General features: G+C 45.1%; 3 protein-coding genes across 13 annotated transcripts; 1 reads left to right on the plus strand and 2 right to left on the minus strand.

Moving 5' to 3' along the window:
* The first annotated feature begins 3 nt into the window (after nt 1-3).
* LOC108159193 (V-type proton ATPase 16 kDa proteolipid subunit) lies at nt 4-1,182 on the plus strand. The gene has a single exon (XM_033390408.1). It carries the CDS (start codon nt 99-101, stop codon nt 594-596), a length of 498 nt encoding a protein of 165 aa, XP_033246299.1. The 5' UTR covers nt 4-98; the 3' UTR covers nt 597-1,182.
* LOC108159188 lies at nt 1,113-2,771 on the minus strand. The gene is made up of 3 exons (XM_017292242.1): nt 2,133-2,771; nt 1,885-2,062; nt 1,113-1,793 (listed from the first exon to the last, which is right to left on the minus strand). The coding sequence occupies exons 1-3, from the start codon at nt 2,741-2,743 to the stop codon at nt 1,146-1,148; spliced, it is 1,437 nt and encodes a 478-aa protein (XP_017147731.1). The 5' UTR covers nt 2,744-2,771; the 3' UTR covers nt 1,113-1,145.
* Nucleotides 2,772-3,197: 426 nt separating this feature from the next.
* Nucleotides 3,198-25,751, minus strand: LOC108160628 (protein kinase C, brain isozyme). Of its 11 annotated transcripts, none has more exons than XM_033390398.1 (15): nt 25,671-25,751; nt 21,381-21,767; nt 20,610-20,636; nt 17,796-17,827; nt 17,642-17,721; nt 16,188-16,302; nt 8,670-8,798; nt 7,669-7,825; nt 7,258-7,609; nt 7,022-7,195; nt 6,871-6,962; nt 6,597-6,798; nt 6,347-6,535; nt 6,139-6,279; nt 5,916-6,068 (listed from the first exon to the last, which is right to left on the minus strand). In XM_033390398.1, the coding sequence occupies exons 2-15, from the start codon at nt 21,590-21,592 to the stop codon at nt 5,916-5,918; spliced, it is 2,055 nt and encodes a 684-aa protein (XP_033246289.1). In that variant the 5' UTR covers nt 21,593-21,767; nt 25,671-25,751. The 11 variants fall into 11 exon arrangements, with proteins under 11 accessions (XP_017150238.1, XP_033246289.1, XP_017150241.1 ...); XM_017294752.2 differs by lacking the exon at nt 25,671-25,751 and adding an exon at nt 23,081-23,245; XM_017294753.2 differs by lacking the exons at nt 16,188-16,302; nt 25,671-25,751 and adding exons at nt 12,257-12,368; nt 22,810-23,020.
* Between the last annotated feature and the right edge of the window lie 444 nt (nt 25,752-26,195).

Raw genomic sequence — 26,195 nt, forward strand, 5'->3', positions numbered from 1 at the left:
ATACAGTCTTTGATCTAAACTTCATAACCTTTCCAAAAAAAATAAATTGTTGAACTTGCTTTACTCTCTGATCTTAAACCTTTGACTCGATACCAATTATGCCCAGGCTAAAGGCACATCACATAGACCCTGAGGCAACGCTTGATCAGCCGCAGTATGCCTTCTTCTTCTGTATCATGGGAGCCGTATCAGCGATTGCCTTCTCCACGCTGGGAGCTGCCTATGGGACTGCCAAGTCGGCCATTGGCATCTCATCGATGGCTGTCAAGCATCCGGAGCTGATAATGAAGTCCATCATTCCCGTGGTAATGGCTGGCATTATAGCCATCTATGGACTGGTCGTGTCGGTGCTGTTGACCGGTTCGTTGGTAAAGATGTACCCCACCTACAAGGGATTCCTCAATCTTGGCGCCGGTCTGGCTGTGGGTCTCTCCGGAATGGCGGCTGGCTTTGCCATTGGCGTCGTGGGCGATGCTGGTGTTCGTGCAGCCGCACAGCAGCCAAAGCTGTTTGTGGGTCTAATTTTGATACTGATATTTGCCGAGGTCTTGGGTCTCTATGGCCTGATAGTGGCCATTTATTTATTCACCAAATGAAATTTCAATAAAAGTGGGACATCTTCAGATCCCACAAGTTCTTCGTAAGCGAGGCGTCACTTGTGTTTATTGGTAACCGGTTTTCACATCTGTTTCATGAGGGTATAACTTTTTCCTCGACATTCTATTTGCTCAGTTGGATGATCTGCTACTGCAATGGTTGATCAGTTTGAGTTGAGACATTGTCGGAGACACTTCGCTTCTGGTGCTAGAATGTTTCTTCATTTCGTCGGCTTTTGGATGGTGCTTGGCGTCTGTCTTTTCCACGTTCAATCGCAAGATAACACAACTGTTGCAAGAAACACCACAGTGGCAAGAAACACTACGAAAATTGTGATGGTGCGTCCACTGCACAAGAAGGAGGATGAAAAGAAGGATATCATGCACATCGTCATACATAAAATACTCCCGGGGGATCCGTACTACAAAGTGTTCGATGGAGACCAAGCCAAAGCACGACGCTACACCAACATGATCTGGCAACGTCTCCTGGATCGTTACAATACCATGCTGATATAACTTAAGTAATGTTTATTGAATGGTCGTTTACTAAGTGATTATAATAAAGCTAGAGCTGAAGATCGAATCATCGTTTGTTGCCGAGTCTTTCGCGTGCAGGCAGGAGCTTGATCTGGTGGTGAACACCTCTGGCTCTGGATGTCCATGGGAGTGGGAATGTTGTGCCTCTTGGGAATCCTTCACTAGCGTAAAGGTGCCCACAGCTGTTCTACAGTGAGCATCGTTCTGACAATCGGAGTCGCTGGCCCAACTCGCGCAGCCACACTGCATCGCCTCGTCCGCCGGCAAATGATGAGGCGCCACACTGCTGACCACGCACTCCTCGGCCGTGGGTTGCTGTTGGCGTCGGGTCCGACATCGGCGCCAGCTCCGCCCAATGGCACGGAAGCAACAGATACCCATGCACACATCTGAGGTGCCCTTGAGGCAGAGAAAGAACTCTGGCATAAAGGAGGGATTGATCACGGCGTACACGACAATGTTCAGGGACAGTTGCAGGGCATTGAGCGTGATGCAGATCACCTCCACCTTCTCCATCACCGACTCATCCACTTTGTTGGTGTCGCCCCCGAAGAGAAGATTGAGCGAACTCTTTCGCGACGTCATGTGCGCCGGCAGTTCACCGATCATGTAGAGCGTTATCACAATCACAATGCTCACCGTCAGCTTCATTTGGTGCTGCGAGAAAATATTGATATGAAAAATGAACATCGTAGAAAAAGCCTTCTCCAAGGATGTTTCATGTGCATTGTTTTGTCGGCTACTGTACCTGGTATCGTTTGATGGTGGTGCGAGTGTCGCCATTGTTGGCAGTGGACTGGCAAAGGCGACTCTGCTTTGTCCACCGTCGAAAGGCAATAATGATGGCTGTGTTTCCGATCAGCAGGAATACGGCTGGCAGCAGGGCCAACAGGGTGAAGCTGAACCAGTTGTGCGCCTTATAGAATCTGCAGAAAGAATGCAGAAGTATTCCGTGTAGAAAGTTGATCCATCAATCCAGCTTCTCACAAAACTTACGTGGAGTAGTAGAACTCTTGCACATGACAGGTTCCGTCCCGATCCACAGAGAAGACGAAAAAGTATGGCATATTGGCCGCAATAGAGACGGCAATCACGACGGCTATCATATAGCGAGCAACCTTGCGGCGACAAAACTTCGGTGGCCCATTGTTCCTGCTGAAGCTGGCCAAATAGGTGAACCGATCCAGGCTGAGACAGGCCAAAATCAGGTTGGCGGCTCCTGTGCTGATGCCGAACAGCGGCGTCTGCCACTGGTAGTCGTAGGCGATCCAGGAGGGGCTGTAGTAGAAGTAGCTGCGCGACAGCGCCGTTAGCGTGATGAGCAGACAGGAGACGCAGTCCATCCAAGAGAGTGCCGCCAGATAGGTGAAGGCCGACGGCGTCATCTTCGGCCGCATGAACACCACCGCATTGATGAAGTTCGTACACAGACCGAAGATGGAGAGCGTGGGGACGGCTAGGCCGTACAGCACGAAGGTCACCACCGATGGCATGCTCCTCTGGAAGATGCACTCATCGCTGTGGAACGGCATCTCATGCTGCGAGTCCAGCCCCCAGGGGCCATCACTGCTGCTCACAGTGCTGCTGATTGAATTCAATGCGAACATGGCAGATGGACGATGGACGATGTCGACGGATGACTGGCAGCGACTGGCAGGCGATGCCTGGACACGTCTATCTAATTGTCTGCAAATTCTCGATAAGATTATCTAACGCTAACGGACGCATCAATGTTAATTTGTCAACGCAATCAATGATAACGAGCCCCGACTGATGAGGATGACTCGCTCTCTCATTTTATCTGTCTATCTATTTCGTAGTGTATCTATATTTCCAGCTCGGTTATTCCATATTCTTTACTGAGAGTTGTATATTTATGATCAGCTGCTTTGGAATACCTCCATTTGTAGAAAGTATCATAAATTATCTGAAAATACCTACCGAAGATTCAGCTTTGCAAAGAGCCTCCGCTTCGAGTAGTTGTTGTATCTGTACCCAGGACACATTCTACACATCCGCACACCGGTGGGCGTGCATTCCATAGATAGATAAACACGGGACTCTGTTTGGTTTTAGTATTTAGATATATTTGTATTTACTTTCGGGTATTACGAGTATGCACATTTGTGTGTGTGGTACGTACGAGTATATGCCGAAGTCCGATTGCATGATTTTGTATTTTTTTGTGTGTTGTTTGTCGGTTTGGCTTGGCTCAATAAATTACAGATTACATTCGGGGTGGCCTCTAGGCATGGCATAGTACTATATGCTTAAGTAAATGTACATATATAACGGAGCATATACATACAATACACAGGCATTACTTAGTTAGTGACTGTTCAGTGTTTTAGAGTATTCAGTGAAAGGGATTCTGTAGATGTAAAAATAGTTTTGCGTTGGTTCTACATTTAGTTTTTCGAGTGTTTTTCTTTTGGAAGTTTTCGTCTACTATCCAGATATCAAATGGTGGCTATCGTATCTTTTTTTCGGATAATTTCACATCGATATTTCGTAGATGTAATGCATTTAGATATCTATTTTTGTTTTGTATTAATTTAATATGCAATAAAAATACATACATACATATGTATGAGACTTTGGTTTTAAAAAAATGTCCTTGAAATTCATCAGAAGTAAGCATATAAATATGCAGTGTACAAATTTTGGCTGTAAATAAAACTGAATGCAGTTGAGTTCTACCAATATGCACTCATAATATGTAGGTATGTATATGTCTTTCGATAATCAAAATTACGAGTATTCAAATTGAGTAATTCTCAAAATTTGAACAGACTTGACTTGGAAATGTTTGCTTCATTTATAGGTATTTTTTAGTTGGTTTTTGGGTTTTTAATATGTCATAAAATTCATTAAAGTAATTCAGACACACATCACATACATCTAAATTGTACACAGATTATATTTTAGTTATGTATATATTAAATTTATTTGTTAAAAATACGAGCAAATTTCATCTATATCTTCACGTTCGGAGTACGATTGCATTCGGGTTTGAATTTCAGTAGTACTCATTCTCTGGATAAATCATTCTCCCCTCAGTGGCGGGGACCGAGCATATTTAATTTTGATCATTTTGGTTATCTTAGCTTACGTTTTGATTTCAAATTTGGAGAGTTAAAGAAAATTTTTAAATGCTTCAAGTTCGGAGCTATACAATTATACAATTTATACGTTTTTTTTGTTTATACTTTAATGCTGTTATTTATCGAAATGTATTGTGTGATTCAAACTACTTTAAAGATACACCAACGAACTGTCATGTAATTCTGTTCATTTTCATTTTCGTTTCCATTTCTGTAGTTTTTAATCCCTTATTCCCTTAGTTGGCAAAACGTTCGCTCCTACCACGGTTTGCGTTTTAATAATTTGTCTATAAATAGTTGTAGCCTCTTGTGGCCAGAATTCTGCTATGAGAGAAAGATACGGAGCTACGAGAGGCACAAAAGCTTAGCTCAGCTGTCGCTAATCATGGAAAAATTAGTATATGTACCTTAATGATAGCCGATACGATAGGGGGTGTATGTCACATACGAGTACATATGTTACACGCTTAAAGTAGATTGTCTTTAATCCATAGTTAGCAGCTAGTTTCATGTGTAGTAGGTACTAAAGTTCTCGAAACTCGAAAACAATCTCCAACGGGGAGCGTAGTCGTCTCGTTCTCCCTTTTTGGGTTACAGTTTTATAGTTGTACAGTTTTACAGTTTTATAGTTGTACAGTTTTACAGCTTTACAGTTTTAAGTATTTACTAAGTTTAACTTATTGCTATGCAATTTGTTAATTATGGTACATTGAGACTCTATGCCAGCTGTATATATAGACACGCTATATATACCTTAATAATGGTTATGTTTTGTTTTTTTTTTGTTTGTTAAATAAAATGTAAAATTAATTGAATTTACACGCACATTTATATATTTGAATGGAATTAAAAGATTACGCTTTCTATGATATTTCTCAGCTTAAAAATTGAATACACGATTAACCGAATTGGTAATTGCTGTGTTGCTTGCTTGCTTGCTTTTCTCTAGATACTTCTCTAATGTAATTTATCCGTTTTGTATTTTTGGCGAACCCAGTTAAACGCGATTTCGATTTGATCGTAATGCCGGGGCGAACACTACAACCGAATGACGTTTGAACCTGACTCCAAACTCCAAACTCCAAACTTCTAACATCTCTGATCTTTCATTCGTATATGTACGATTTCCAATTTTATTTATATATTAAAATCGATTAGATTTCTACAAAACACTTAGATGTTTGCTCAAAAATAAGTGAACTCTCTCAATTGGAATATTTAAACATTTAAAGCTTCGAAAAGTTGTTCAAAATTGGACTGAAACGATAGATCGCGGATCGCTAGAATGCTACACAGAATGAGAAACGGGGGCGGGATGCTTGAATATTCGCTATGGTTATGGCTTAGATACATATATTGCTTTCCTTTGGCTGCCAGATGAGACTTGAGATGTTGAACAGTATTCGATTATTGCACAACTGAAAGTCTGTTAAACAGTTAAAACTTAACAATCGATTAAATGTAAATGTACATATATAAATAACAGAAAACAAACAGAAACAGAAAACTTAACAAAGAATAATTGCTCTTTAGAAACTATAAGCTACATATAAATTATTTATAAATATAACAAATTGTCTTTTTGCATTGCCAAAAGATGTTAATATCGAATATCAAAAGAGATTTATAGGGCACAACGCGCAGATTGGGGATTGTCTCTGATCAGATCAGAGATCTATGGGAGGATTACGTAGTCGGGATTCACATAGGAGAAGCCAACAAATTCCGACTGATCCAGGTTCATCATGAATACCTTATCCGTGGGCGTCAAGTCTGTTTTCTCTGATGTGAACTGCTTGTCAAAGTTGGACACATCCTTGCGGTGTTTCTACAGAGGCAGAATAAAGAAGGGATGTTCGGGAAGGATCAATTTGGTAAAGAATATCCCATCTACTCACAATCTTTGGCTTAAACGGGGGCTGCACTTCACGGTTCTCAATCTTCTCCCAATCAATGCGCCGGAAAAAGGCATGCAGACGCACATCCTCCTCGCCGGTGGGACCACAGCCCAAGCGTTTGTTGGGTAGTTTGGTGAGAAACTAATGGAACAGAAGACATTCACCTGTATCTGTTATCTGTATTAAATCTGCTTTTGTGTCTACTTACACCTTTGCAGGCCTCCTTGGCCTCCTTGCTGAGGCTCTTCGGATAGGATACATTGTGATCGGTGATGGCCGCAAAGAGCTCCTCTTCATCCTCGCCATCGAAGGGCGGCTGACCCACCAGCATCTCGTAGAGCAGCACTCCATAGGCCCACCAGTCCACAGATTTGCCATACGGCTGGTACAGGATAATCTGCAATGATTCCTCCTCAAATCGAATGCCATCCATAAATAAAGCCGCCTGCGAAACCCACCTCAGGTGCTATGTAGTCCGGGGTGCCGCAGAAGGTCTTAGTCGTCTTGTCGGCCATAATGTTCTCCTTGCACATTCCAAAGTCGGCAATCTTCACGTGGCCATCCGCATCGAGAAGGACATTGTCCAGCTTCAGGTCGCGATACAGGATCCCCTTGGTGTGCAGAAAGAAAAGTCCAGCGGCTATTTCCGCTGCATAAAAACTACAAAGAAAGGCAGCACATCAGAGATGTGAGATTTGGGATGGAAGGATGGATTCAGAGTTATCATCTTACACTGCGACTGGCTCTTTGAATTTGCCAAACTGTTGGATCTGGAACATCAGATCACCGCCGTTCACATACTCCATGACAAAGAACAAGCGATCCTAGAAAGGAGGGAATGATAATCATCTCATCTCTGGTTGGGTTGGGTGCGAGGAGTTACCAGTGTCTGAAAGCAGGAATGCAATTGGACCAGAAATGGTGGCTTCTCACCCAGGGCCAGGACGCGCTTCTCGATCATGGTGCACTCGACATCGTCGTCTTGAATGATCACATCCTTCTTGAGTATCTTGATGGCATACAGCTCCTCGCTGCCCTTGCGCTCTGCCAGCAGGACCTGCGGCGGCGGTAGATCGTTATGCATTAGGAGATCTGGATCTGATTTGGAAGATCACCCACCTTGCCAAAGGATCCCTTGCCCAGGACCTTGATGAAGTTAAAGTCCGTGGCCCGGATCATGTCCTTCTTGGATATGGACGAATGCGTGTTCGTATCGCTGCGCATTACCAGGGGCTTCTTCTGCGATGGCTTCTGCTTGAGCTTGAGCAGATCCTGCTCGTCGTCGGCACAGGGCACATTGTAGTACTCGCCCTCGTCCTGGGTGAGCAGCTTGAACCACCCGTTGGTGGGGTTCTTGATGATCTCCGAGATGCCAAAGGACAGGGCGCCCATGAAATCATTCCGCGAAGTGCGATCCCAGTCCCATACCTCGATGAGGATACGTCGATCCTTGTCCTCGGGCTTTAGGTCACTGCGGAAGGGGAGACGATTCTTCATTATATTGACTGGACTCGGCACGGATGTACCCACTAGGTGATGGTCTCGTTCCAGACGGGATTCAGGCAAGCCTTGATGGTGCGTGTCTTCTTCTTGTTCTGGTCCTTGTCGTCCGGAATGAGCTTGACCTTGACATAGGGGTCGCTGAGTCCGTTGGGATCCATGGGTATGAGATTCCGACCCTCTATGACTGCAGTCACAGTGCCACAGATGTAACAGAGAGTGGAGCAAACAAGTGGGATTAGACAGTGGCTAAAGCAGTATCGCAATCACTTGAGTGGATTGTAAATTATTGTCTACCATTCCTGCGACAACAGACCACAAACTATGTGGGGATGTGCTCCCAAGTCTGCCGGGAACAAAGCCACCACAGTCCCAGAGGGCGTACATAAGTGCGCGAATGCAGCTGCATTCCGTTTGGTATTCATTATGTGGCATTTGTGCCTGTTGCGAAGGAGAACCGAAGGGGCAGGAATACAAAGAATTTCCTTAAGCGCGCATAATGAATTAATGCAAATCGCAAGCAATTTGCCGAGGAAGAGCCTGAGCCTGCCCAGAAGCTGGAGGACAAGGCCGCCCCCGCAGGCCCGAAGGACCTGCAAACTTTCGTCGCCGCACGACGCCAAGAAGATACGAGATACAAAGACGGAAAGACTCGAGAAGATGTAACATTTTAAGCGTGTTGCTTGGGAAACTTTGCGGCTTCTTGGGCGTACTTTGTTCTCCCCCCAACCACCACCCCCTTATGCTTTCTATATTCTGTAAACTTTTCGCCCCCGCAAGGCAGAGGGAAAAACTGTTTGGAAAAAAGTAGGTACAAAACTGGGAATAGCCAGAAAAGAGAAAACTTTTTCTACAACGCCATAATTGGTTACAATGCTTAAGCGGCTTAAATTTGTATGTACTTTCCCAGCGGGGCTGGGACTGGGGCTGGGTCTGGGGATGGGGCTGCGACCTGCACTGGTCTGTGGTCTGTGGTCTGTGGTCTGTGGCAGGGTCTGTTTGTCTGTCTGTGGGGTTTGCTTGGCACTTACTCTGGACAGTGAGGAGGTTGTCCTTGACGTTGATCACGAGATTAATGCGTCCCCGTCGCTCCGTGTGATCGCATCCGCAGAGGCTTGGCACATTCTCCTTGCAGCGTGCATGCACGTTCATGTCACATGCTAGAGGGTTTTTGCGGAATAATTCCAGTTAGAGGCGATACTTGGTGGATGTTAAAGGCAGGAAGAAGGGTTGAAGGGTGAATAGGGGCTGGGGCTGGGGCTGGAGAGCACGGGGAAAAGTGAAAGATGTGGCAGACACACACACACACACACACATACACCCGTAGACGCACACACATGGGGAGTACTTACCTGGCTACCGCTGGAAATTCTTCCTTACCTGATGTTATCCAACCGATTAAGGGGGCTTCCATGGGAATCCAATCAGAATCAGTACATACATACTATAGCCTATGCCACCCGCATATGTATGTACCTACCCTTACACCCACCCCTCGTCATGGCGTTTCGTTGCCACCGGAAATTGACAAACTGTTGCATAGTTTCGAGGCAGCGCTCACTGCCACTGGCAGTGCCATTGGTGACTGCTTTTGACAGCTGTGCCGTGGGAGCGTTCAATTGGAAATTATTTGCGAAAATCGAATTGTAATTCATTTTCCACGGAGCACTGTTTTTTTTTTTCAATTAAGGCGCGTTGGCCATCATTCCCAATCCCCACTCCCAGCTCTCTATCATCATCATCATCCTCAGCATCAGCATCATTGGGCATCGTCCTGTTTGTGTTGATTGCTTTAGTTCCTTTCACATATCCGTGTCCCTTCTGTTCTGCTCTTTTCTTTTCTGTTGCTCTCTCCCACTCCATCCGTTAAATTCCGCTTTGGTCATGTGTAAAATTACTTTCTGCTGTGCCTGTGCCAGTGCCCGGCCTGGTCTTAGTGTCATTCAAGCGGACGCGGCTCGAACCGCTGCGTATACGTAATATTTAAGTTTCGCTGGCAGTGCGCGCGGGCAAAAACAGGCTCCATGTGCCGCAGAATGTACAAAAATATACACAAGGAAAACTGATAAAGGGTTTTCCATTGGCGTGCCAGAGAAAAACAAACACAGACACTCTCGTATGCCTCACTGATTGCATGTGTATTTTCGGCGCACGTGGGTGTGGGTGTGTATTATTGTTCTTAATGTGGCTATACGTGTATCTCTGCATCTGCATATGTGGTGTATTTATTTTTGCCCTCCCACTCGGTTTCGTGAATTATATTTTGTTTTTCTTGGACATTTCCCTGTTTTTGCAGCTGAGAAAGTTTTTCCTCTGATTCGATTTTCAGTTACCCCAAGAGAAGAGCGTCGGCATTCCATTGGCATGGAATATCATATTTATTTGAACATTTCAAGAGCCTCCTCCGATATATCCCCTTGGAACCCCGTTGACATTAATCTCTAGCTGGTTATAGTAGTAGAGCTCATCTGGTATTCCATATGTTATTCCATTTTCTGTCTTAAATACGCAGCACTTTTCATGATCCTCACAGTTTGGATGCTCTACGACTAGTGTGCAGGGAGCGCCGCGTTGCAGGCACGCTCCGTTTGACCCACAGACTGCAACATCAATCAAGAAGTCACACTTGTGAGTGCCCCGAGGCGGAAATATACTAACAGTTGTGTAAAGCCTGGCAGCGGTATCGGAGCAGCGGCAGGAGGAAGGCGGCCACTAGCCAGTACTTCGTGAAGGTGTTGGCCATCATCAGCGTTCACTCTCAAGACTATCGCTGAACGGGCATATCCAGAGCTCTTAATATACATATAAGTCTTTGCGGCATACCGAATGGTTTCGCTTCGGTTGAACTTTATTCAGTGTATCCCAAGTGGAGCACGAATTGCTGGAGAGAACGGGAGAATGGCTCGGTTTTCTTTATAGAATGCAGATTGGGTCAGACACAGCCTTGAAACCGTATTAGTTTTCAATCAAATTGTGGATTGTATTTGAGTTTTAAACTAACTAAAGATCGTTGCAGTTCATGCATATTCAAATATGTCTTTCCCTGGTCGAAAGCGACTTCGCAGAACCCGCTCTCTTGGGGCATTTACTATGAAGTTTGATGCACAGCATTTCTCATCGTCAGAGCACACACCGGATTCAATCACGATGAGGCATCCAGACAGTTCCTTCACGCACGTTCCACCACCGCCGCAGCCTTCAAGATTGATTCATATATAGATCAAGAGTATAGTCCAGGAGATATACTAACGAGTAGCTGAGCTATGGATCATCGGTAGGAGAGCAAACAGTACGTAGAACAGACACGCATCCATTGTGGTGTATACAAGTATATATTATTAAAAGTGAAATGCTTTATTGTCCAGCACGATATGGGTTTTGTACTGGCAACCAATTGATTCGATTTGCATCATTTATGATATTTAATCTGGATTTTCTAAACAGAAACAGCGGACGATTCGGTCGAATGGAGGCAATAGCTTTTATAGTATGTTTCGAGGCATGATAATCCTTACCTTACTCTTATAAAAGGTATGAAAGGCCATTGAGCGTGCAACAATACAAACAAAAAATAAATAAAAATACGCTTGAGTTGAGATTTTGGTCTTTGTGGGAAGGTTTCGTAACTAGACCATTCGCTGGCCCTCAAAGGATGCCCTATATTTGGCAAATGGTTTGGAAAATTCTCCGATAAGCAGCTCACACACAGAAAATTAAGGCACGAGTGCGGGGTGACAATTAAAGTTGCCAAATATTTATCCACTGGTTGACAGACTCTCAATTTGTGGCATGCACGTGCAAATTGAGTCCAACAAACAAAAGCAACGTGAAAATAACACGAAAATTAACAAGTTTTTAAGAGTGCAAACAGAAAAACAAAGAGAAAAGCAAATGCAGCCAGTGGCAGGGATAGAGCATGTCAACAGCGGCAGTGCCAACAAACAAAAGGAGCTCGCTCAAGTGCGCAACACCCCCTACTGCCACACACACACACACACACGGAGGGCAAGTGCACACTTGAGCGGGAACAAAGCGCCGCTAATTGTAAATTGCAACATTCTAATATTCTAAAAACTCTGCGGCTAACGGCGGGGCATCCAAAATGCAAATGCAAATGAGAAACGAAACTTGTGCCGCGCCCAAAACCCAAAACGAAAAACGATAAAAAGTTTCACTTCGGGATCCGAAGTTTTGGATACCCTTGCAGAGGAATAATTCGTGATTACTACAGAATCTATTATCTTTTTGGTATAGAAACAAACGGACGGATATGGCATATACCTATGTGCCATGATGAAATTATATAAGGTGGTCCGCTCCTGCAACGCGCTTTCTTTTCGGGTCTTATTTTGCTTAGTACTTCTCTCACTCATCAAGCCTGGCGTCAAAGCGCTCTCTTTAGCGCTGAGCGTAATATAAGACCCTAAAGAGCGTAAGCGGACCACCTTGTATAATTTCATCATGCTGTGCTCTGTATATATAGAAATACCTCTGCAAGGGTATACAAAGAGACAGAGAGAGAGAGAGACACTAGACAGAGGACAGCGACAGACAGCGAGTGTGTACATGCGTGCGGTTGAGAGGGTATACGCCATTCTCACTCCCCGTTCGACATTACCTCGACACTTGAGACCCTTATGCGTGATGCCGTGCAGCAGAGAGCCGCAATGATCGCAGAACATCGGCGACAGAAAGGTGACGCTCTGCCATTTGTGGGGCATTTGGTGTGCCTAGTGGTGCCGTCGAGGATCGTTGGAAGCGGAACCACAGGAGGAACAAGTTGTAGAAGAAAAAAGGAAGAGAAAACTAATGGAACATTAACGCTAGGCTCGCCTTAAAGTGTGATTACATAGTATGTGTGTGCTAAGGGATGAATAACGATAATTGAGGTGCAATTGCATAACAAAATACGAGCACAAGCCAAAATGAGACAAAAGGACAAAAAGGACACACTGAGAGAATGAGAAAAACCGAAAGCAAAAGTGAATAACAGTCGTTGGTTTGGTCGTTTGGTTTTTGTTTATGAAAAGTTTTTACTGTCGCATGCAATGCCTGTAAGTCCGATGCCACTTCAGCAGGCGATCTCTTTCGCAGCACAGAGAGGGCGATTAGCCCTAGCCAAGGTACACATATGGTCTTATGCGATGTAAGGTATTCATCCAGTGCAGATAGACCCCCTATATTTAAAGAGGTTGAGAGGATGCTTCAATCCAATTTGGGACTCTTTTCAAATCCACTTTTGCCCCTTCGACTAGAACACCATCCGGCAAATGCAAATGCAAAGTGCAAAAAGTTTTCCGCTGCTCTTGCTTCTGCTAATGAAATAAGCGCGACGCTAATTGAGTTGCAACTTCGACGTCCCATGTCGCAGGCGGTGTTAGAATTAGATGAGGGGGGGGGGGGGGTTATGCGGTAATGCGGTGGATGTTTGGGGGGACGAGCAAGTGCTGAGTGCCTAGGTCCTTGCTGGCAGTAAAACACAAATAACCTTTTAAGGCTCTCCCGATGCTCTGTCAGAAGACAATTGCTGCCTAATCCCCCCCCAAACCGCCCCTCACCCTTGCCCTTCTCCTTGCCGACTCGTGACATTGACGGGCAACTTTTGGAGGTTCCCTTTTCTTGTGTGTGGTGGGCATATACTTTCCGGTGACAGTGTCAGCAACACCCAACACAGACACACACACACACGCGCGGAGACAGTTGAGTCTTTAGTTTGTGGGTGGTCGAGGATTGGTGGCCTGGTAAGCAAGGACATTTGATAGCATTATGCGCATGCATGAGCATCCACTGAGTAGTTCCCCCACTGCCTTTCGACTATTTTCGGGGGCGGGCGAAGGCAATTTGTTGTTTGACTCTCGCTCGCTGGCTGCTGCCAAGGTTCAACAGCTGCTCAGCCGTTAATATCCCTTTTCCACCAAAAGACAAACAGACGGGGGCCCGTACGCCACACCCCCCCCCCCCCACATACCACAGGCAAGGCTGTCGTCTGGGTGACCTTGCCTGGTTGTGGCAGCAAAAGTGTTGCCTACTTTATGGGGCAGGATGGGTGCCGTACGCGACACACATACGAGCATGTAGGAGGCCGTGGTTGCAATGATTTTCCATGAATCCCGAACAGAAGGTCAGCTCGTGACCTTCGATAGCCACAGGTGTTGCCTGACATTCGATGGAGTCCTCCTCCAATTGGATTTTCTTGTCGTGCAACTCCCGCTCCACCAAAGCCGTGACATTTCAAAGCCGCCACGTTGTCCTCCCTCTTTTCCAATAAATCTTTCTCTCACACTCACACTCACACTCACACACAGACGCATACCCATACACATAACCATTTGGGTAAAACGCCCACATTGGACGCCTCCTCATTTGCCACGTGCCGTATTTTGAAAAAATTGTTGCAGCAAGAATTTATCACCGAATTTTTGTCTTTCCTCTGCTGTCGCCAAACAAATTCATCCTTCGTCCTGACCCGGCACGTGGCTACACCTCTCTCTACTCTTTATAGCTGATTCATGCTCCTCCATGGCCATCATCTAGCTAGATGGCAGCTTCAGCTTCCATCGACTTCATTCAAAGTAATTTTTGATATATAAAACGCTATCATATACGACCCGTAGTCGTATAATATAACTGCCAGCATATTAACAACCGATGCCCCAGATAACAAATGGGAGGGGTGGTGGGTGGTGTGTGTGTGGGTGGTGGGTGTGTGGCAGACATTGGCAAATATAAATTGCCATGTCATTTATTCCGACAACGCAGATAAGAACCGTTTGTGGCATAGATGGAGCGAGAGGAGTCACGAATGTTGTCCGGGGGGAAGGGGCAGGAGTCCTGATTGCGGTCTCTCAGGGGGCGAATGGGGATCGTATCGGATCAGATGGGATCTGTGTGCCACACACACCATCTGGCGTTATTTGGCGAGCAGCAGACAAACTCATTTGCTTTTCAATTTCCGCTTGAGTACAAATTGGTTGCACAGTGTATATTTTCTCGCACTCCGAAAAGGCCATCAAGTGGGTAGCATTTTCATTTGATTTTGTAATCGAGAAGAGGGGCAATCAGCGCAAGGCGGGGCGAGGGGCCAACAGGTGTGAAGCTGAGCTTTAGCCATAAATTGATTTGTCTACTGTCTGCCCCAGTGCCCCACCGAAAGACGCCCCTTGCTTGTTGCCGGCTTGTGTCAGTGCGTCAAAGAGAATTTGATCCGATTTGGGGGCCACAAGGAAACAAATAAAGTGCCAAAAAGATGTCACACAATCGCCCACACAAACACTAACAACAATGGCCACATTAAAGCACATTGGGGCCAGATTGTATTACACAGGCAGGCAGGCCGAGGCAGGCAGAGGCAGGTAGACTTGGGGGACAGGGGGAACGCCACTCGAGCGTGTGTGCAATTGATAAGCACTCGATTTGTCAAGCACGGAAAGGAAAGGCATGGCCTGTTGCCATTAGAGATTCCCCCCAACTTGTGGCACAGTTGGTCCAGAGGCACTTCAATTTGGGGGAAATGCTCTCTTTTTAGCTTACATTTGGCCCCGTTGCCCGGTTATAGATATTTAAGTATGAATTGGTTTCCGAATGACGGATTTCCCCCACTCGTCGCGAGATCCGTGAAAGGGGAAAAGTAGTTACAGTTCCGGGCGTCGGTTGGGTTGCCAGGGAGATCGCATCATAGTCCCAGCCCGTGACACGTGCGAGGGAAAGGCTTCAGTGGCAGCGAGTTCTGGAGCAGCACTAAACGAAAGTTATCCGTTTTTTGCTGGCCCCAAAAATACATCAAAATCATATTTATATCCGGGACACAGCACAAAAAAACATTCCCGAGCAAATGATAAGCATTGTTCGGGCGGTAGCCCCTCTCTTGGATGCCTCCACTGGTGGCAGCATGTGCATGATTATGCAAATGAATTGGATGCCAGGGACAGGCCAGAGGCCAGAGGCCAGAGCCATGCTACACGTGCCACAACAGAAACCAGAGAAAACTTTCAGTTCTGTTTCGGTTAGAAGCAAACAAAAGGTAAACCCCAGGGATCGGGGGATTGGAGCGGAGTACGAAAGAGTATATATATGCAAAGGTGCGGTCTGCATAAACATATATATGTGTTTGTATGTATATGTGGGTAAAACAATTTAAATAATTAACTTCTTAGGCCTCAACATGAAAAGTTGCTCCTTGTTGTTGGCTTTGGCTTCGACGGCAACTGTTGACCAGGTCAAATTGCGTTTAAAATTTAATTTTTGTACTCAAACACACACACAGACAAGCACTCGAAGGATTCACCATTATTTACACTGTCAAAACAGGGCTTTATGGAAAAAGATTAAAAGTTCAGCGACAGAGGGAATCGAAAGAGCAGCAGAGGAACAGAGAGAGAGAGAGAGAGAGAGAGGGGAGAGTACTTAAAGGGCTAGAAGAGAGTATATAGGGGGACAGATAGCAGACGGAAGCTTATAGAGTGGGGGTGGTGGTGGTGGTGGTGGTGGTGGTGGTGGGGAAAGAGGAAACTTGATATTCTCGGGAATTTATTTCGGGGTTCGGAGGTTACCTGAGCATTTGAGACCCTGGTGGTAGATGCCGTACAACAGCGAACCACAATGGTCACAGAACGTGGGTCCTGCATATGTGAATGGTTCGAAATTGTGTTGAGTTTTTGGTGAGTCCTTTTTTGTTGTCGTTGTTGTTGTTGTTGTTTCAATTTCAATTACAATTATGACGATTTCGATTGCGATTATTGATTTTGTTTGTCGTTGTGGTTAAGTGCGTGTTTTTGTCGTGACAGCGTGATTTTGGACAGCGAATTGAGGTTTTGGTTTTGGTTTTGGTTTTTGTTTTTTTTTTTTTTTGAGTGGTGGATGCGCACATGGAAAAGAATACAAACAACAATTTTTTGTTTATGGTAAATAAAACAGAGCACAATGACAAAAACAAACGAAAGGTTTTGCGTAATTCTAGTGAACACTTTTCATAATTTTAAACTAAATTCGAAGCACGAATTTTCCCAGTGCTGTGCGGCATTGCCAGGTGCAAGTTTCCAAGCCAAGGACAACATTTTTACATACAGGTTCTAAAATAAACCCATCTTGTGGCGGTCTTATGTCGGGGATAATAGCATCCAACGAGTCTCCAGCCAGGCTTCTCCCATTCCCATCAATCCTAGTCATGTCTCTGTCACATTTTGTTGCCCCACATTTATCCCGAGCCACTTTTATGCTCGGACAGGCCTAAGCAGAGAGATGACCGCATTAGAGAGAGAGAGAGAGGGGAAGAGAACTGCATGAATATATAAAAAACTGCGGCATGCGGAGCATCCCCCAAGTGCCCCAACTGCCGCAACTGCTTCATAAACCAACGACAGAAGGAGGAAAAGCTTGAATATCACACAATCGGACGGACGGGGGAGTCTGTGCTTAGGTTTCAAAGCAAAGTTGACAGGCCGTCGGGCAGGCGGAAGGACATGACGGACAGACACCCACCCATCCAAGGACATTGGACAGGAGGGGGGGGGGGGGGAGAGGACATTGCAGAGCATAGCCGAAAATCCAAATGACAGTTTAATTTGACAGAGCATCCCACACAAAGGCAAGCAGCGAGGCAGATGGGGGTACCGAAAGGAGCGCTGGAAAGTATGCAATGCAAATATGTTATCCTTTGGCTTCGTTGGGACTCGCACTGGCTCGCACATGGCAATGCAGCCCACACAGACAGCCCCTGCATAAGGCTACGGGCTAAAAGCTTGCTTATTAAAAGTAAATCCATTTATATGTATGTATATTCCATATACATATATTTATATGGCTTTGTAGGTTTTTTTAAGGGCACTGCCACTAAAATATTTTCATTGGAGAACTGAAAATATTTTCCCTCTTTTTTCAAAGTTTATTTTTATTCATTTTTTTTCTACTTTTATCTAGTTTTATCTAGGAAATGCCCATATATATTCATGTATTACATGCATATCTTTTGTGAATGTCGGTGGATGGTTGCGGCACACACACTTACCGAATCGATGCCCTTATCCTTGCCGGGACATATGAAGGTGACGTATTCATGGCATCGCTTGTGCACCACGTAGGAGCAAACTGCAGTCGGGGGGGATGAAGAGTTAGTTGGCGCTTGGCAGATAGTTGGTGGAGGTGTGGAGGGCGATCCTTACCTTGGCACTGAAATCCTTGCTTCCCGAATCCCCTGCACAGAAGGGAAGGAAAAGAGAATCGTTAATTTGCAATCAATTTATTGGCAATGGTGGTTTCTGTCCTTCTGCTTCAATTAGCTTTAATATTTAAATTATAATTGCAGCTGGCAAAACAATGAAATCAGATCAATACAGTTCATGTGGGTCGTGGGGCAGACCAGAAGGAAAAAGGTTTAAGGAGATGCTTCACAGTGGCACACTGGTTGGTATTCTCCGTCTCTCGTTACTCAAGAGACGAGTATCAAGCACACACGCTATTCGTTGCATTGCACAAAATGAGCGATAGATTACAGTTATCGTTGCCCGTTTGAGTAATGCGTGATTTATGACGGAACGTTGCATAAACTGGACTTACGTGACAAAAGTCACTGGAGTACTTACTATCGTAACACTTTCTTTCTCACATAATATTTGCCCTTTCACGCTAGAAAACTTAAAGCTCTTTGGGTTCTCAATGGGCCCCACTAATGGGTAATGGCCAGAACCTGCCCGAAACGGCTTACGTGACCTGTCCGCAGGCGAACGGGTTCTACGGGGCTCTACGTAAATGACTTGACCACAAAACCCTGCTTGTGCCTGCCCCTCTCACATCTCATATTCGCTGCAATTGGGACAAGGCAAATTATTAACATGCACAGTACTCCCGTACGGAAGGGATATACATATGTATGTACATACATCCGCACTCATTTATACGAATATACATATACCACGCATATATTTTACGTGGGGCAGAGGCTGGCGGTCAAACTTTGGGGCATTTCAAATTTGTTCGCTTAACTTTTAACTGCGGCTGCAATTGACAAAGTTTACAACTTTTCATGGCGGCTGTCGGGGGGAGGAGAAACTTTCGGTGGCAAGTTGAGGGCCGGTGAAAAATGGATCCGATTAGGTCGAAACCAATTCGACAAGCGTTCCACAAATTGAGGGACTGTCTTTTAGCCACAGAAAACCGAGTGCGAAACTGTCCCGTGGTTTTTTTTTATATTTGTATAAATTATTTTTTCTTTGTACCCGCATTTCCCATTTAGAATTTTAAATCTTTTGTCTCCTGGTGGCTTTTCGCTGTTTTCACTCTGTTTTTTCTCTGCTTCTGCTTCGGTGTCTGGCTGTGTTATTTCGCTGCTGTTTGTGAGTCAAATGAAGTGAAAAAGCAATTTTCCCGCGCCTGCAGTTATGCTACGATTCTTTTTATATCCAACCATGCATTCATTTTTTTATGCTGCACTACCGCCCTCCCCTCACCCCCCCCACACCACCCAAAACGACTGTTTTAATTAAGCGAATATTTTCCCCACAGAATGCACGAAAAATTGCCGTAAAAAGATTCACGCTTGAGGGGAAAAGTATAGGGAAAGGGATGGACATTTTTCGAATTTAAATTAATTAAATAATATTCTTTTCCCTAGCAACATTCAGAATCCATATTGGACTTCCACTGATATGTGTAGCGTTCCCAGAAGATTCAGAAGAATTGGAATTCAACCACCTTTAATCTACAGAATATTGCAGTTCCAGGAATGAAGAGCCTAAAGTTCCCCATATTGTTGGGATTCTTTCCATTGCCAAAACTCAACATCAGATATGGTTTTAATGGTCTGATTGTCTTATTTTCCATATAGCTAACCCTTCCCCCATCATGTGGTTCTGTTCTCACAAGATGGAGGTTTTCCAGGATTTCCCCTCTCGGTGGTTTTGTGCTATTATGCAAATGACTTGCCATAAACATGGAAAATGTTTCACCTGCTGCCCCGCTAACGAAGGCGGTTGGCCCCCTGGTCGTTAGCTCCTCCTCCTCCTCCAACACCTTCCACACTCCCCACACACATTACGTGCCTGCAACGCCTTCTTGCAACGCGTTTGTCTGTGCCCCCCAAAGTCCCCACACTATTAATTATATGTCGCTAAAGTGGAGCTGAAAACGGTAACAAAAACCGAAGTTAATTAGCTGCAACTCAAAAGAGGCGTATACTGCCATGGGCGTGGCAGGGGGTAAAGTGTGGCAAGGCGAGGTTTGTTGCCATGTTGCTGTTGCTGTTGCTGTTGCTGTTGTTGCTGTCAAAGCGCGTTAATTAAGTGTAATAATGATGCAGTGGAAGTAGTGGCTGTGGCACTGTTTATCTGTCCGCCACTCTGTCGGACTCTTCACCCCAGCCCCCTGATTCTCTTCTTCATTTTTTTGGCTTCAATTTCTGCCTTTGGAGCAGCCGGCCTTGTTGCTGTTTAAAGGCATAGATCGATTCTGGGTGCTGTTTGTCGCATTTTAAGCAGCAATTAATATAATTATTGCCGTCATGTTGTGGCTGACGGCAGCAACAGAAACAGCAGCAGCAGCAGCAGCAACGATGAGAAGACTGGCAGATGTCCCCCAATCCCGTCCATTACTCAATGAAAGCCAAGCCATTCATTAGTTAGGCGGTGGCTTTAAATTGTCAACGCAGCTCTTGGCCGCTTCTGGAGGTCAAGGAGCGTGTGGCATGAAGTGTTTTCTTATTAAATATGAATTAATATCATTGAAATTGCTCGTCAAAGCGTGGCTGAGGGGCGCATCTCTGACTATGAATATTAAGTGTGGAATTAATTAGTCTGTGGGCTTGGGAGGCGTGTCCTTTAATGTATTCGACTTCTAAGGGAGGCCCGAACTGAATTTTAAACACATTGAGTGAGGGCTTAGAAACATCAAGCGAATACTTTTAATGATTCAAATGATGATATTCTAGCAGTACTTCACTGAATATACAATATGATGAATATTATATTCCAAAATATACCTACATCCAGGCATATCCCGACTGATAACCGCTGTAAAATTCCAGAAATGCAGTTCAAAATTCGAGTGTTTTGAAAATTCACTAGAGCTTGGAGAGTGGCGTGGGGGGAGTGGGGACTTAATGCGCATGAAATTGATTTATAATCCCCCAAACAGGAAGCTCTGGGGCCGGAACGTGATGGCCGGGACTTCCAGGACTACCAAAAAGTAAACAGGTAACCCGAAGACCCCATTTCTTGTTTGTTTCGAGCTGTTTGCCCCTCTCGTTGCTTTGCTTATTCGGGGGGCAGAGGCGAACAATGGATTAAGACAGATTTCCCGGGGTTTTGCCTAAATTAAATATTACACATTTTGGCATTTCCCCCATTCCGCTCGTCTCCCCAGGCCTTCCAAGTTTTCCTCGGTGGAAAAGGTAGGAAACAAACAATGCAAGTATCCCATTGAAATGCCTTGACTTGACTTTTAGTATATGTTTTTGTTTCCCTCTCTTTGGGCCTTTGCCTTCTCCGTTTCCATTTCCACTTCCACGATTCCTTCTGCTGCCACTTCTTCGTGGTTTTGCTTTGTTCGGTTTGCCTTGTCAATAGAATATTATCGATTCCCTGGCCTGGACTGGCCCTCTTCTTGCGTTTGTCTGATGTTATGCGAAAGCTTTGTCTGCAATGCACGTGTAGACCCACAAGTGCCCGCCATTGATGGGGGAATGGGGATGCGAGAATGGTTTTCTATGTGTATGTGTCTTTGGGGGGGGGGACTAATGATCCTCCTTCACTTACCAGATAAAGTCCTTGCAGTGCGAGCAAAAGGTGGGCTGCTTGAAGAACCTCGCGATGAAGCAGTGATCCTTCACATTGAAGACATTCTTCTTCTTGAGGGCTCCCTTGCGGAGGCGCGACTTCATTTTATTCTCGCCCATGGCCTCGCCCTCCGCTCCGGACCCCGCCTGCTGCGACGGGTCGCCACCATTGTTGTCGCCGTTGTCGGACATTGCAGTAATCTCGTCTTATATATTCTTTTACTTGTGTTTTGTGTCTGCTGTTGAAATGGTATTACGCTTACGAACTGGTAAATAATCTCTTTAATTTGTTCACTTTTTGCTGCATTTGGTTGTTGCCTTATGACTTTGTATTGTTTATTGATTTTTATTAGGCCTCAAACAGCATCTGACCGTCGTAACAAAAAAAAATATAAAAAAAAAACTGGATTTATGATTTACTTCTAAAACTTGACTCAATCTCCATTGAATTGTGTCTACCACTCCGAAATTTGCATAATTTCGCATTCATCAGGTATTCTTTTCCACAAGCGTTTCGCCTCAATTCAAATTGATTTTTCTCTCAACAAGCCCCACAATTAAGTGAAAAGTTGTGCAAAAAGTCACGGCGACTGACGGACAAACAAGCTCATAATTAGCATTAATTTTAATTACACAAAAGAAAAGGTATTTCAACGACATGGCAGTGCTGGTGGGTGGGGGGTTCGTTGTCTCTGTTGAGAGGGCAGCGGCAGTGCACTCCCCAGCAAATAAATAATAAGTAATAAATATCAAAACTTTTGCATTTCTGTGAATTTTGTGCTTGTTGAATCCGAAAGAGAGAGAGAGAGACGGACGCTCGTGCAAGTAAAAAAACGAATATTTATTTCAAAATTATTTTGTTTTTATTAAACTTTTTGCCATGCTATGCCAATGTTTGTGCCTTGCCAACAGACACGTTCTTGCTGGTCAAAAGTCTCTCAGCGACACCAGGCAGCCACCCAGCTGATACCCTGTAACTGGGCGAAGCAACCTCCTGAGCCTAAGTAGCTATGCAATCCTTTGCTACCCAGTAGAGGTGTACAACACGCACGGAATTTGCATTGATTGGAGGCGCGAGGCCACTTGAACACACACGTAGGCCTCTTAGGGCCACCACAAACACAAACATACACACACATACACGGAAACGACAAGCAACAGTTATTCCCGGGGCCCTCAAGTCCTCTTTTTAGGGATTCGTTCGCTCAATTGTTTTCATAGTTTTGACCCCGATCTTTTCCATAGAATTACGAATATAGTATCCATAGATTTTGGTTGATTTTCAGCTCAAGCACTTTTTCACACGTTGGGTATTATTGAGTTCCCAGAACTGGCCAAACTTTGTTTACTATTTGCTTTGATGGAGAGTCCACTCTCACTTTCAAATTACTCTACACCACACAACAGACTTTGGGGCTCAGCACACACACACACACACACGCACGCACGCACGGACTCCGCTGGAATGTTGGACGGGCAGCAGCACAAGCACAGCAGAACTGCCTCTGCGGGCGAACCGTTACGTTGTGAGCGCGGCGCGTGAAAATGTTCTCGCACGAGGCGAAAGCCGAAATCCGACTCGCATTAGCTGTGGTGAGTTTCGGGGCCTTGCCTGCCCCTCCGCCGGTTACACAAGATGTCTTCTCGGACGCACTCCCTCGCACACATCTGTACACACACTCGCTGTTGGGGCTCTCCTCCTTCCCAGCTGCTGCGCTGCTCCTGCTCCTGCTCCTGCTTCTGTTGTAGCTGTTGCTCTCTCGCTTCGCTTCTCAGCTCTTCCGCGCTACACGAACTATAGCTTTTCGGCACGTGCGCTTCGGTCGAGTTACGGACACGTTCTGACATGTCTTGGCTAACGGCAGGCGAACCGTAGCGAGCTTTCGAGCGCTCTCTTTAGCGTTAACAGTGGGCTTACAGTGGGACTCGCACACGCTCATTTGCATGGGCGGGGTGTTGGGGAGCCAATTAACATAAGCATAACATAAGTAAGCGCAACGCAGCCCAGCGCCAACGTCAGACTTTGGCTTCGATGACGCCTGTGGCCGATCGTTTTTGGCCGCTAATTGATTCGATTGAATGAAACTTGTTAAATGGCTAAGGGGAAGCCGGTTTTGGGCTTGTACGAGCATATACCCCCCCGTTTTTGGATTCAATGGAAAGACAAACAAGCCGGTGGGGCAAGGCGGTAGTCTACCGCAGAAGTAACCGGAGAACGGAGAATGGAGAACGGAGAAAAGATGAGCGGAGCTCCCCACGGGGTGAGGGTTTATCTGGTCACAACCGCCAGCCAACCTTCGCCTCCACACGTTCGTCCACCTGCTGCATGCCCCCCCTACACACACACACACACACCCATTAGAGGCACAGTGCCACATCTGATAGCCAAGTGTCACGTTTCGCGGTCGCAGACGAAGCCGCAACGATGTCGAGCGGCTAATGCAATGATTATTTATCTGTTAGATACACGGACAGACCATAAACTACGGCAACAACATGTTCGAGTTCTGTTTAGGTTTTTGGTCAGCTGGTCATCGAAACACGAAATATTTGTGCAAAAACAGATAAATAACTCTGCCACGCACCCGAAAGGCAAAGAAAATGTTGCGTTAAATTCCTATTGCCAATTCCTCAAACAGCCATTCGCCGGTCGACATGTAAATGGGGCGGGGGATGGTGTCGAAAGGCAATGGAATTTTCGTTGCAAAATATAGATACTGATACGGGGGCCGATAAGGCTGCTGGTAACTGTAGGAAAAATTCAGTGTTTCGGCAGATAATATTTTTATGAATAATCTGTTTTAGATATCGCCCAAACAGAACCATAAATTTCAATAAGTGGACGTGCGGGCGAGGCAATTACAGCCCATTGAAATGTTTACTCTGATGCAAATTGTTTTCGATACCCTACAACAAATTAGGGGTAGTATATACATAATTGTAACAGAAAGCTTTCAGAGAGTGGGTTCTGAATGCAGTGTGCAGGGTATTTTGTGTTTGCAATTCTCCCAGCTCTCAGCTTCTTGGCTCATGGCTTGTCTCGACACTTTGGAATGAAATATGAATGTACTTCGAGCTGTAAATATATTTATTTTGTAATTTTTCTGCCCTCTGTGCACAATTTAGCATTCATTATATTCATGAGTATACCCCTGACATGTTTTGGATTTTGTATTAATGACGGCACTTTGCTAATTCGTTCAGTGCAGGGCAAAAGATTTTTCAAACTAGAATAATGCTCCATCTTTGGATTTGGATGCTGCCGTTACATTACACACAAATTTGCAGAATCATCATAAAATGATTTCCAAACTGAATTTTCTACTTTCACTTGGACACCCGCAGGTCACATTGAGAGAGATCACCCCCGCTACCGCTCCCTCTCTCTCTTGGAGCTTCGGTGCTTCTGTGCCTCTACTTCAGACTCTGATCTGCCTTTGGCGCTACTTCTGAATGCGATCTGCAAACCTCTGCCACTGCTCTGCCAGTTTCTGCCTCCAGACCTGCCTTTTTTAATTTTGTTCTTATTTTGCTTTCCCTTTGTGGAGAGGATAGGTCTCTGGCTTTTTGTTTTTTTGATGAGAATTTTTCAAACACACAACAACAATGAACGCAAATTTCAATTAAAATCGTGGGCGACGGTTCAAAGGGCGTGTCATTCACGCATAATTGACACAAATTGGAGCAATGCGATAACAAAACATTTCAAAAGCACATCTTTGCCTTTCCCTTACTCCTCGCTGTTTGACTTATTGTTATAAACTATTGAATAAACATTTTAATTTATGCCAATTAATTTTGCCACAAAGGGGGGTGTGGCATCCACCAATTTGAAGTTAAAGTAAACAATCCCTTGCCCTGGTTTCGGTTTCGGTAACTACAACAGTTTCTACTCAACTTCTAGCTAACAATACTACTGCCGTTTCTTCTAAATTTTGACAAAAGAGCAACAGGGGAAGAGATATGTATCTATACATGTACAGACATATGTATATAGAGACAGATAGACACGCAGAACGTTAAAATCATTTAATGGGAATCTTCATTCCAGACACAAATCTTCCAGCTGTTGAAGGCATCCCAACCATTTGGCGCACAGAGGAAAAAAGCTATCTAGAGGTTCGAATGGGAAATGAAAGCAATATACATACATATGCATGTACATATGTATGTATGTATGTACATTTGTATGTATTTAATTAATATTAATTGATGTCTAATGATATTTCCCCACTTGCAAATTCTTTATATTTTGCACTTGCTGGCCAACCTATGTAATTTTGTTCAGTGCACCTCGCGTTTGCTTTCTGTTTTTGCTTTTGTTTCGTTCACGTTTGCGTTCACGTTTGCTTTTGATTTTTCTTTTGCCTTTGCTTTGGGTTTTGTTGTTTTTCTTCTTGTTGAAAACGACGCATAATCGAAGCGGGAACCGATCGCCATTAATCGCTAGCCGGCTGGCGTTATTGAAAAACACTTTCAGCGACGCTCCGTAACGCCGCACGACCCGATGCGTTCCGATTCGCCCTGCTCTTGACTGTGGCGTGGCACACGTACAAGTACTGCTCCCGCTCGTATCGTTCCGATACAATTTACTCGTACGTCTGTCTGCAGGTCGCTGTAGCTACCGCTGTCTCTGCCGTTGTCGCTACCGCTGTCTCTGCCGCTGTCGCTACCGCTGTCTCTGCCGATGTCTCTGCCGCTACTTGATTTGGCTTTCGTGCCGCTGCCAGCAGAGGCAAGGCGTCGTGTCGCAGTTCAGGCTGCACCGGTTCTGCGGTCAATCTGCCAGCATGCG

The sequence above is a fragment of the Drosophila miranda genome, chromosome 3 (assembly GCF_003369915.1).
Source record: "Drosophila miranda strain MSH22 chromosome 3, D.miranda_PacBio2.1, whole genome shotgun sequence".
NCBI lineage: Eukaryota > Metazoa > Arthropoda > Insecta > Diptera > Drosophilidae > Drosophila > Drosophila miranda.

What these genes read in the sequence shown, in the direction of transcription:
- LOC108160628 (XM_017294749.2), bottom strand. Translation starts at nt 21,592, where the DNA reads ATGTCCGACAACGGCGACAACAATGGTGGCGACCCGTCGCAGCAGGCG. An exon ending in TTCAAAGAGCCAGTCGCAGT is followed by an intron (nt 6,799 to 6,870) that starts GTAAGATGATAA and finishes CTTTCTTTGTAG; the next exon opens with TTTTTATGCAGCGGAAATAG. An exon ending in CCAAGGAGGCCTGCAAAGGT is followed by an intron (nt 6,280 to 6,346) that starts GTAAGTAGACAC and finishes CTGTTCCATTAG; the next exon opens with TTTCTCACCAAACTACCCAA.
- LOC108159193 (XM_033390408.1), top strand. Translation starts at nt 99, where the DNA reads ATGCCCAGGCTAAAGGCACATCACATAGACCCTGAGGCAACGCTTGAT.
- LOC108159188 (XM_017292242.1), bottom strand. Translation starts at nt 2,743, where the DNA reads ATGTTCGCATTGAATTCAATCAGCAGCACTGTGAGCAGCAGTGATGGC. An exon ending in CAAGAGTTCTACTACTCCAC is followed by an intron (nt 2,063 to 2,132) that starts GTAAGTTTTGTG and finishes TTCTTTCTGCAG; the next exon opens with ATTCTATAAGGCGCACAACT. An exon ending in CCACCATCAAACGATACCAG is followed by an intron (nt 1,794 to 1,884) that starts GTACAGTAGCCG and finishes ATTTTCTCGCAG; the next exon opens with CACCAAATGAAGCTGACGGT.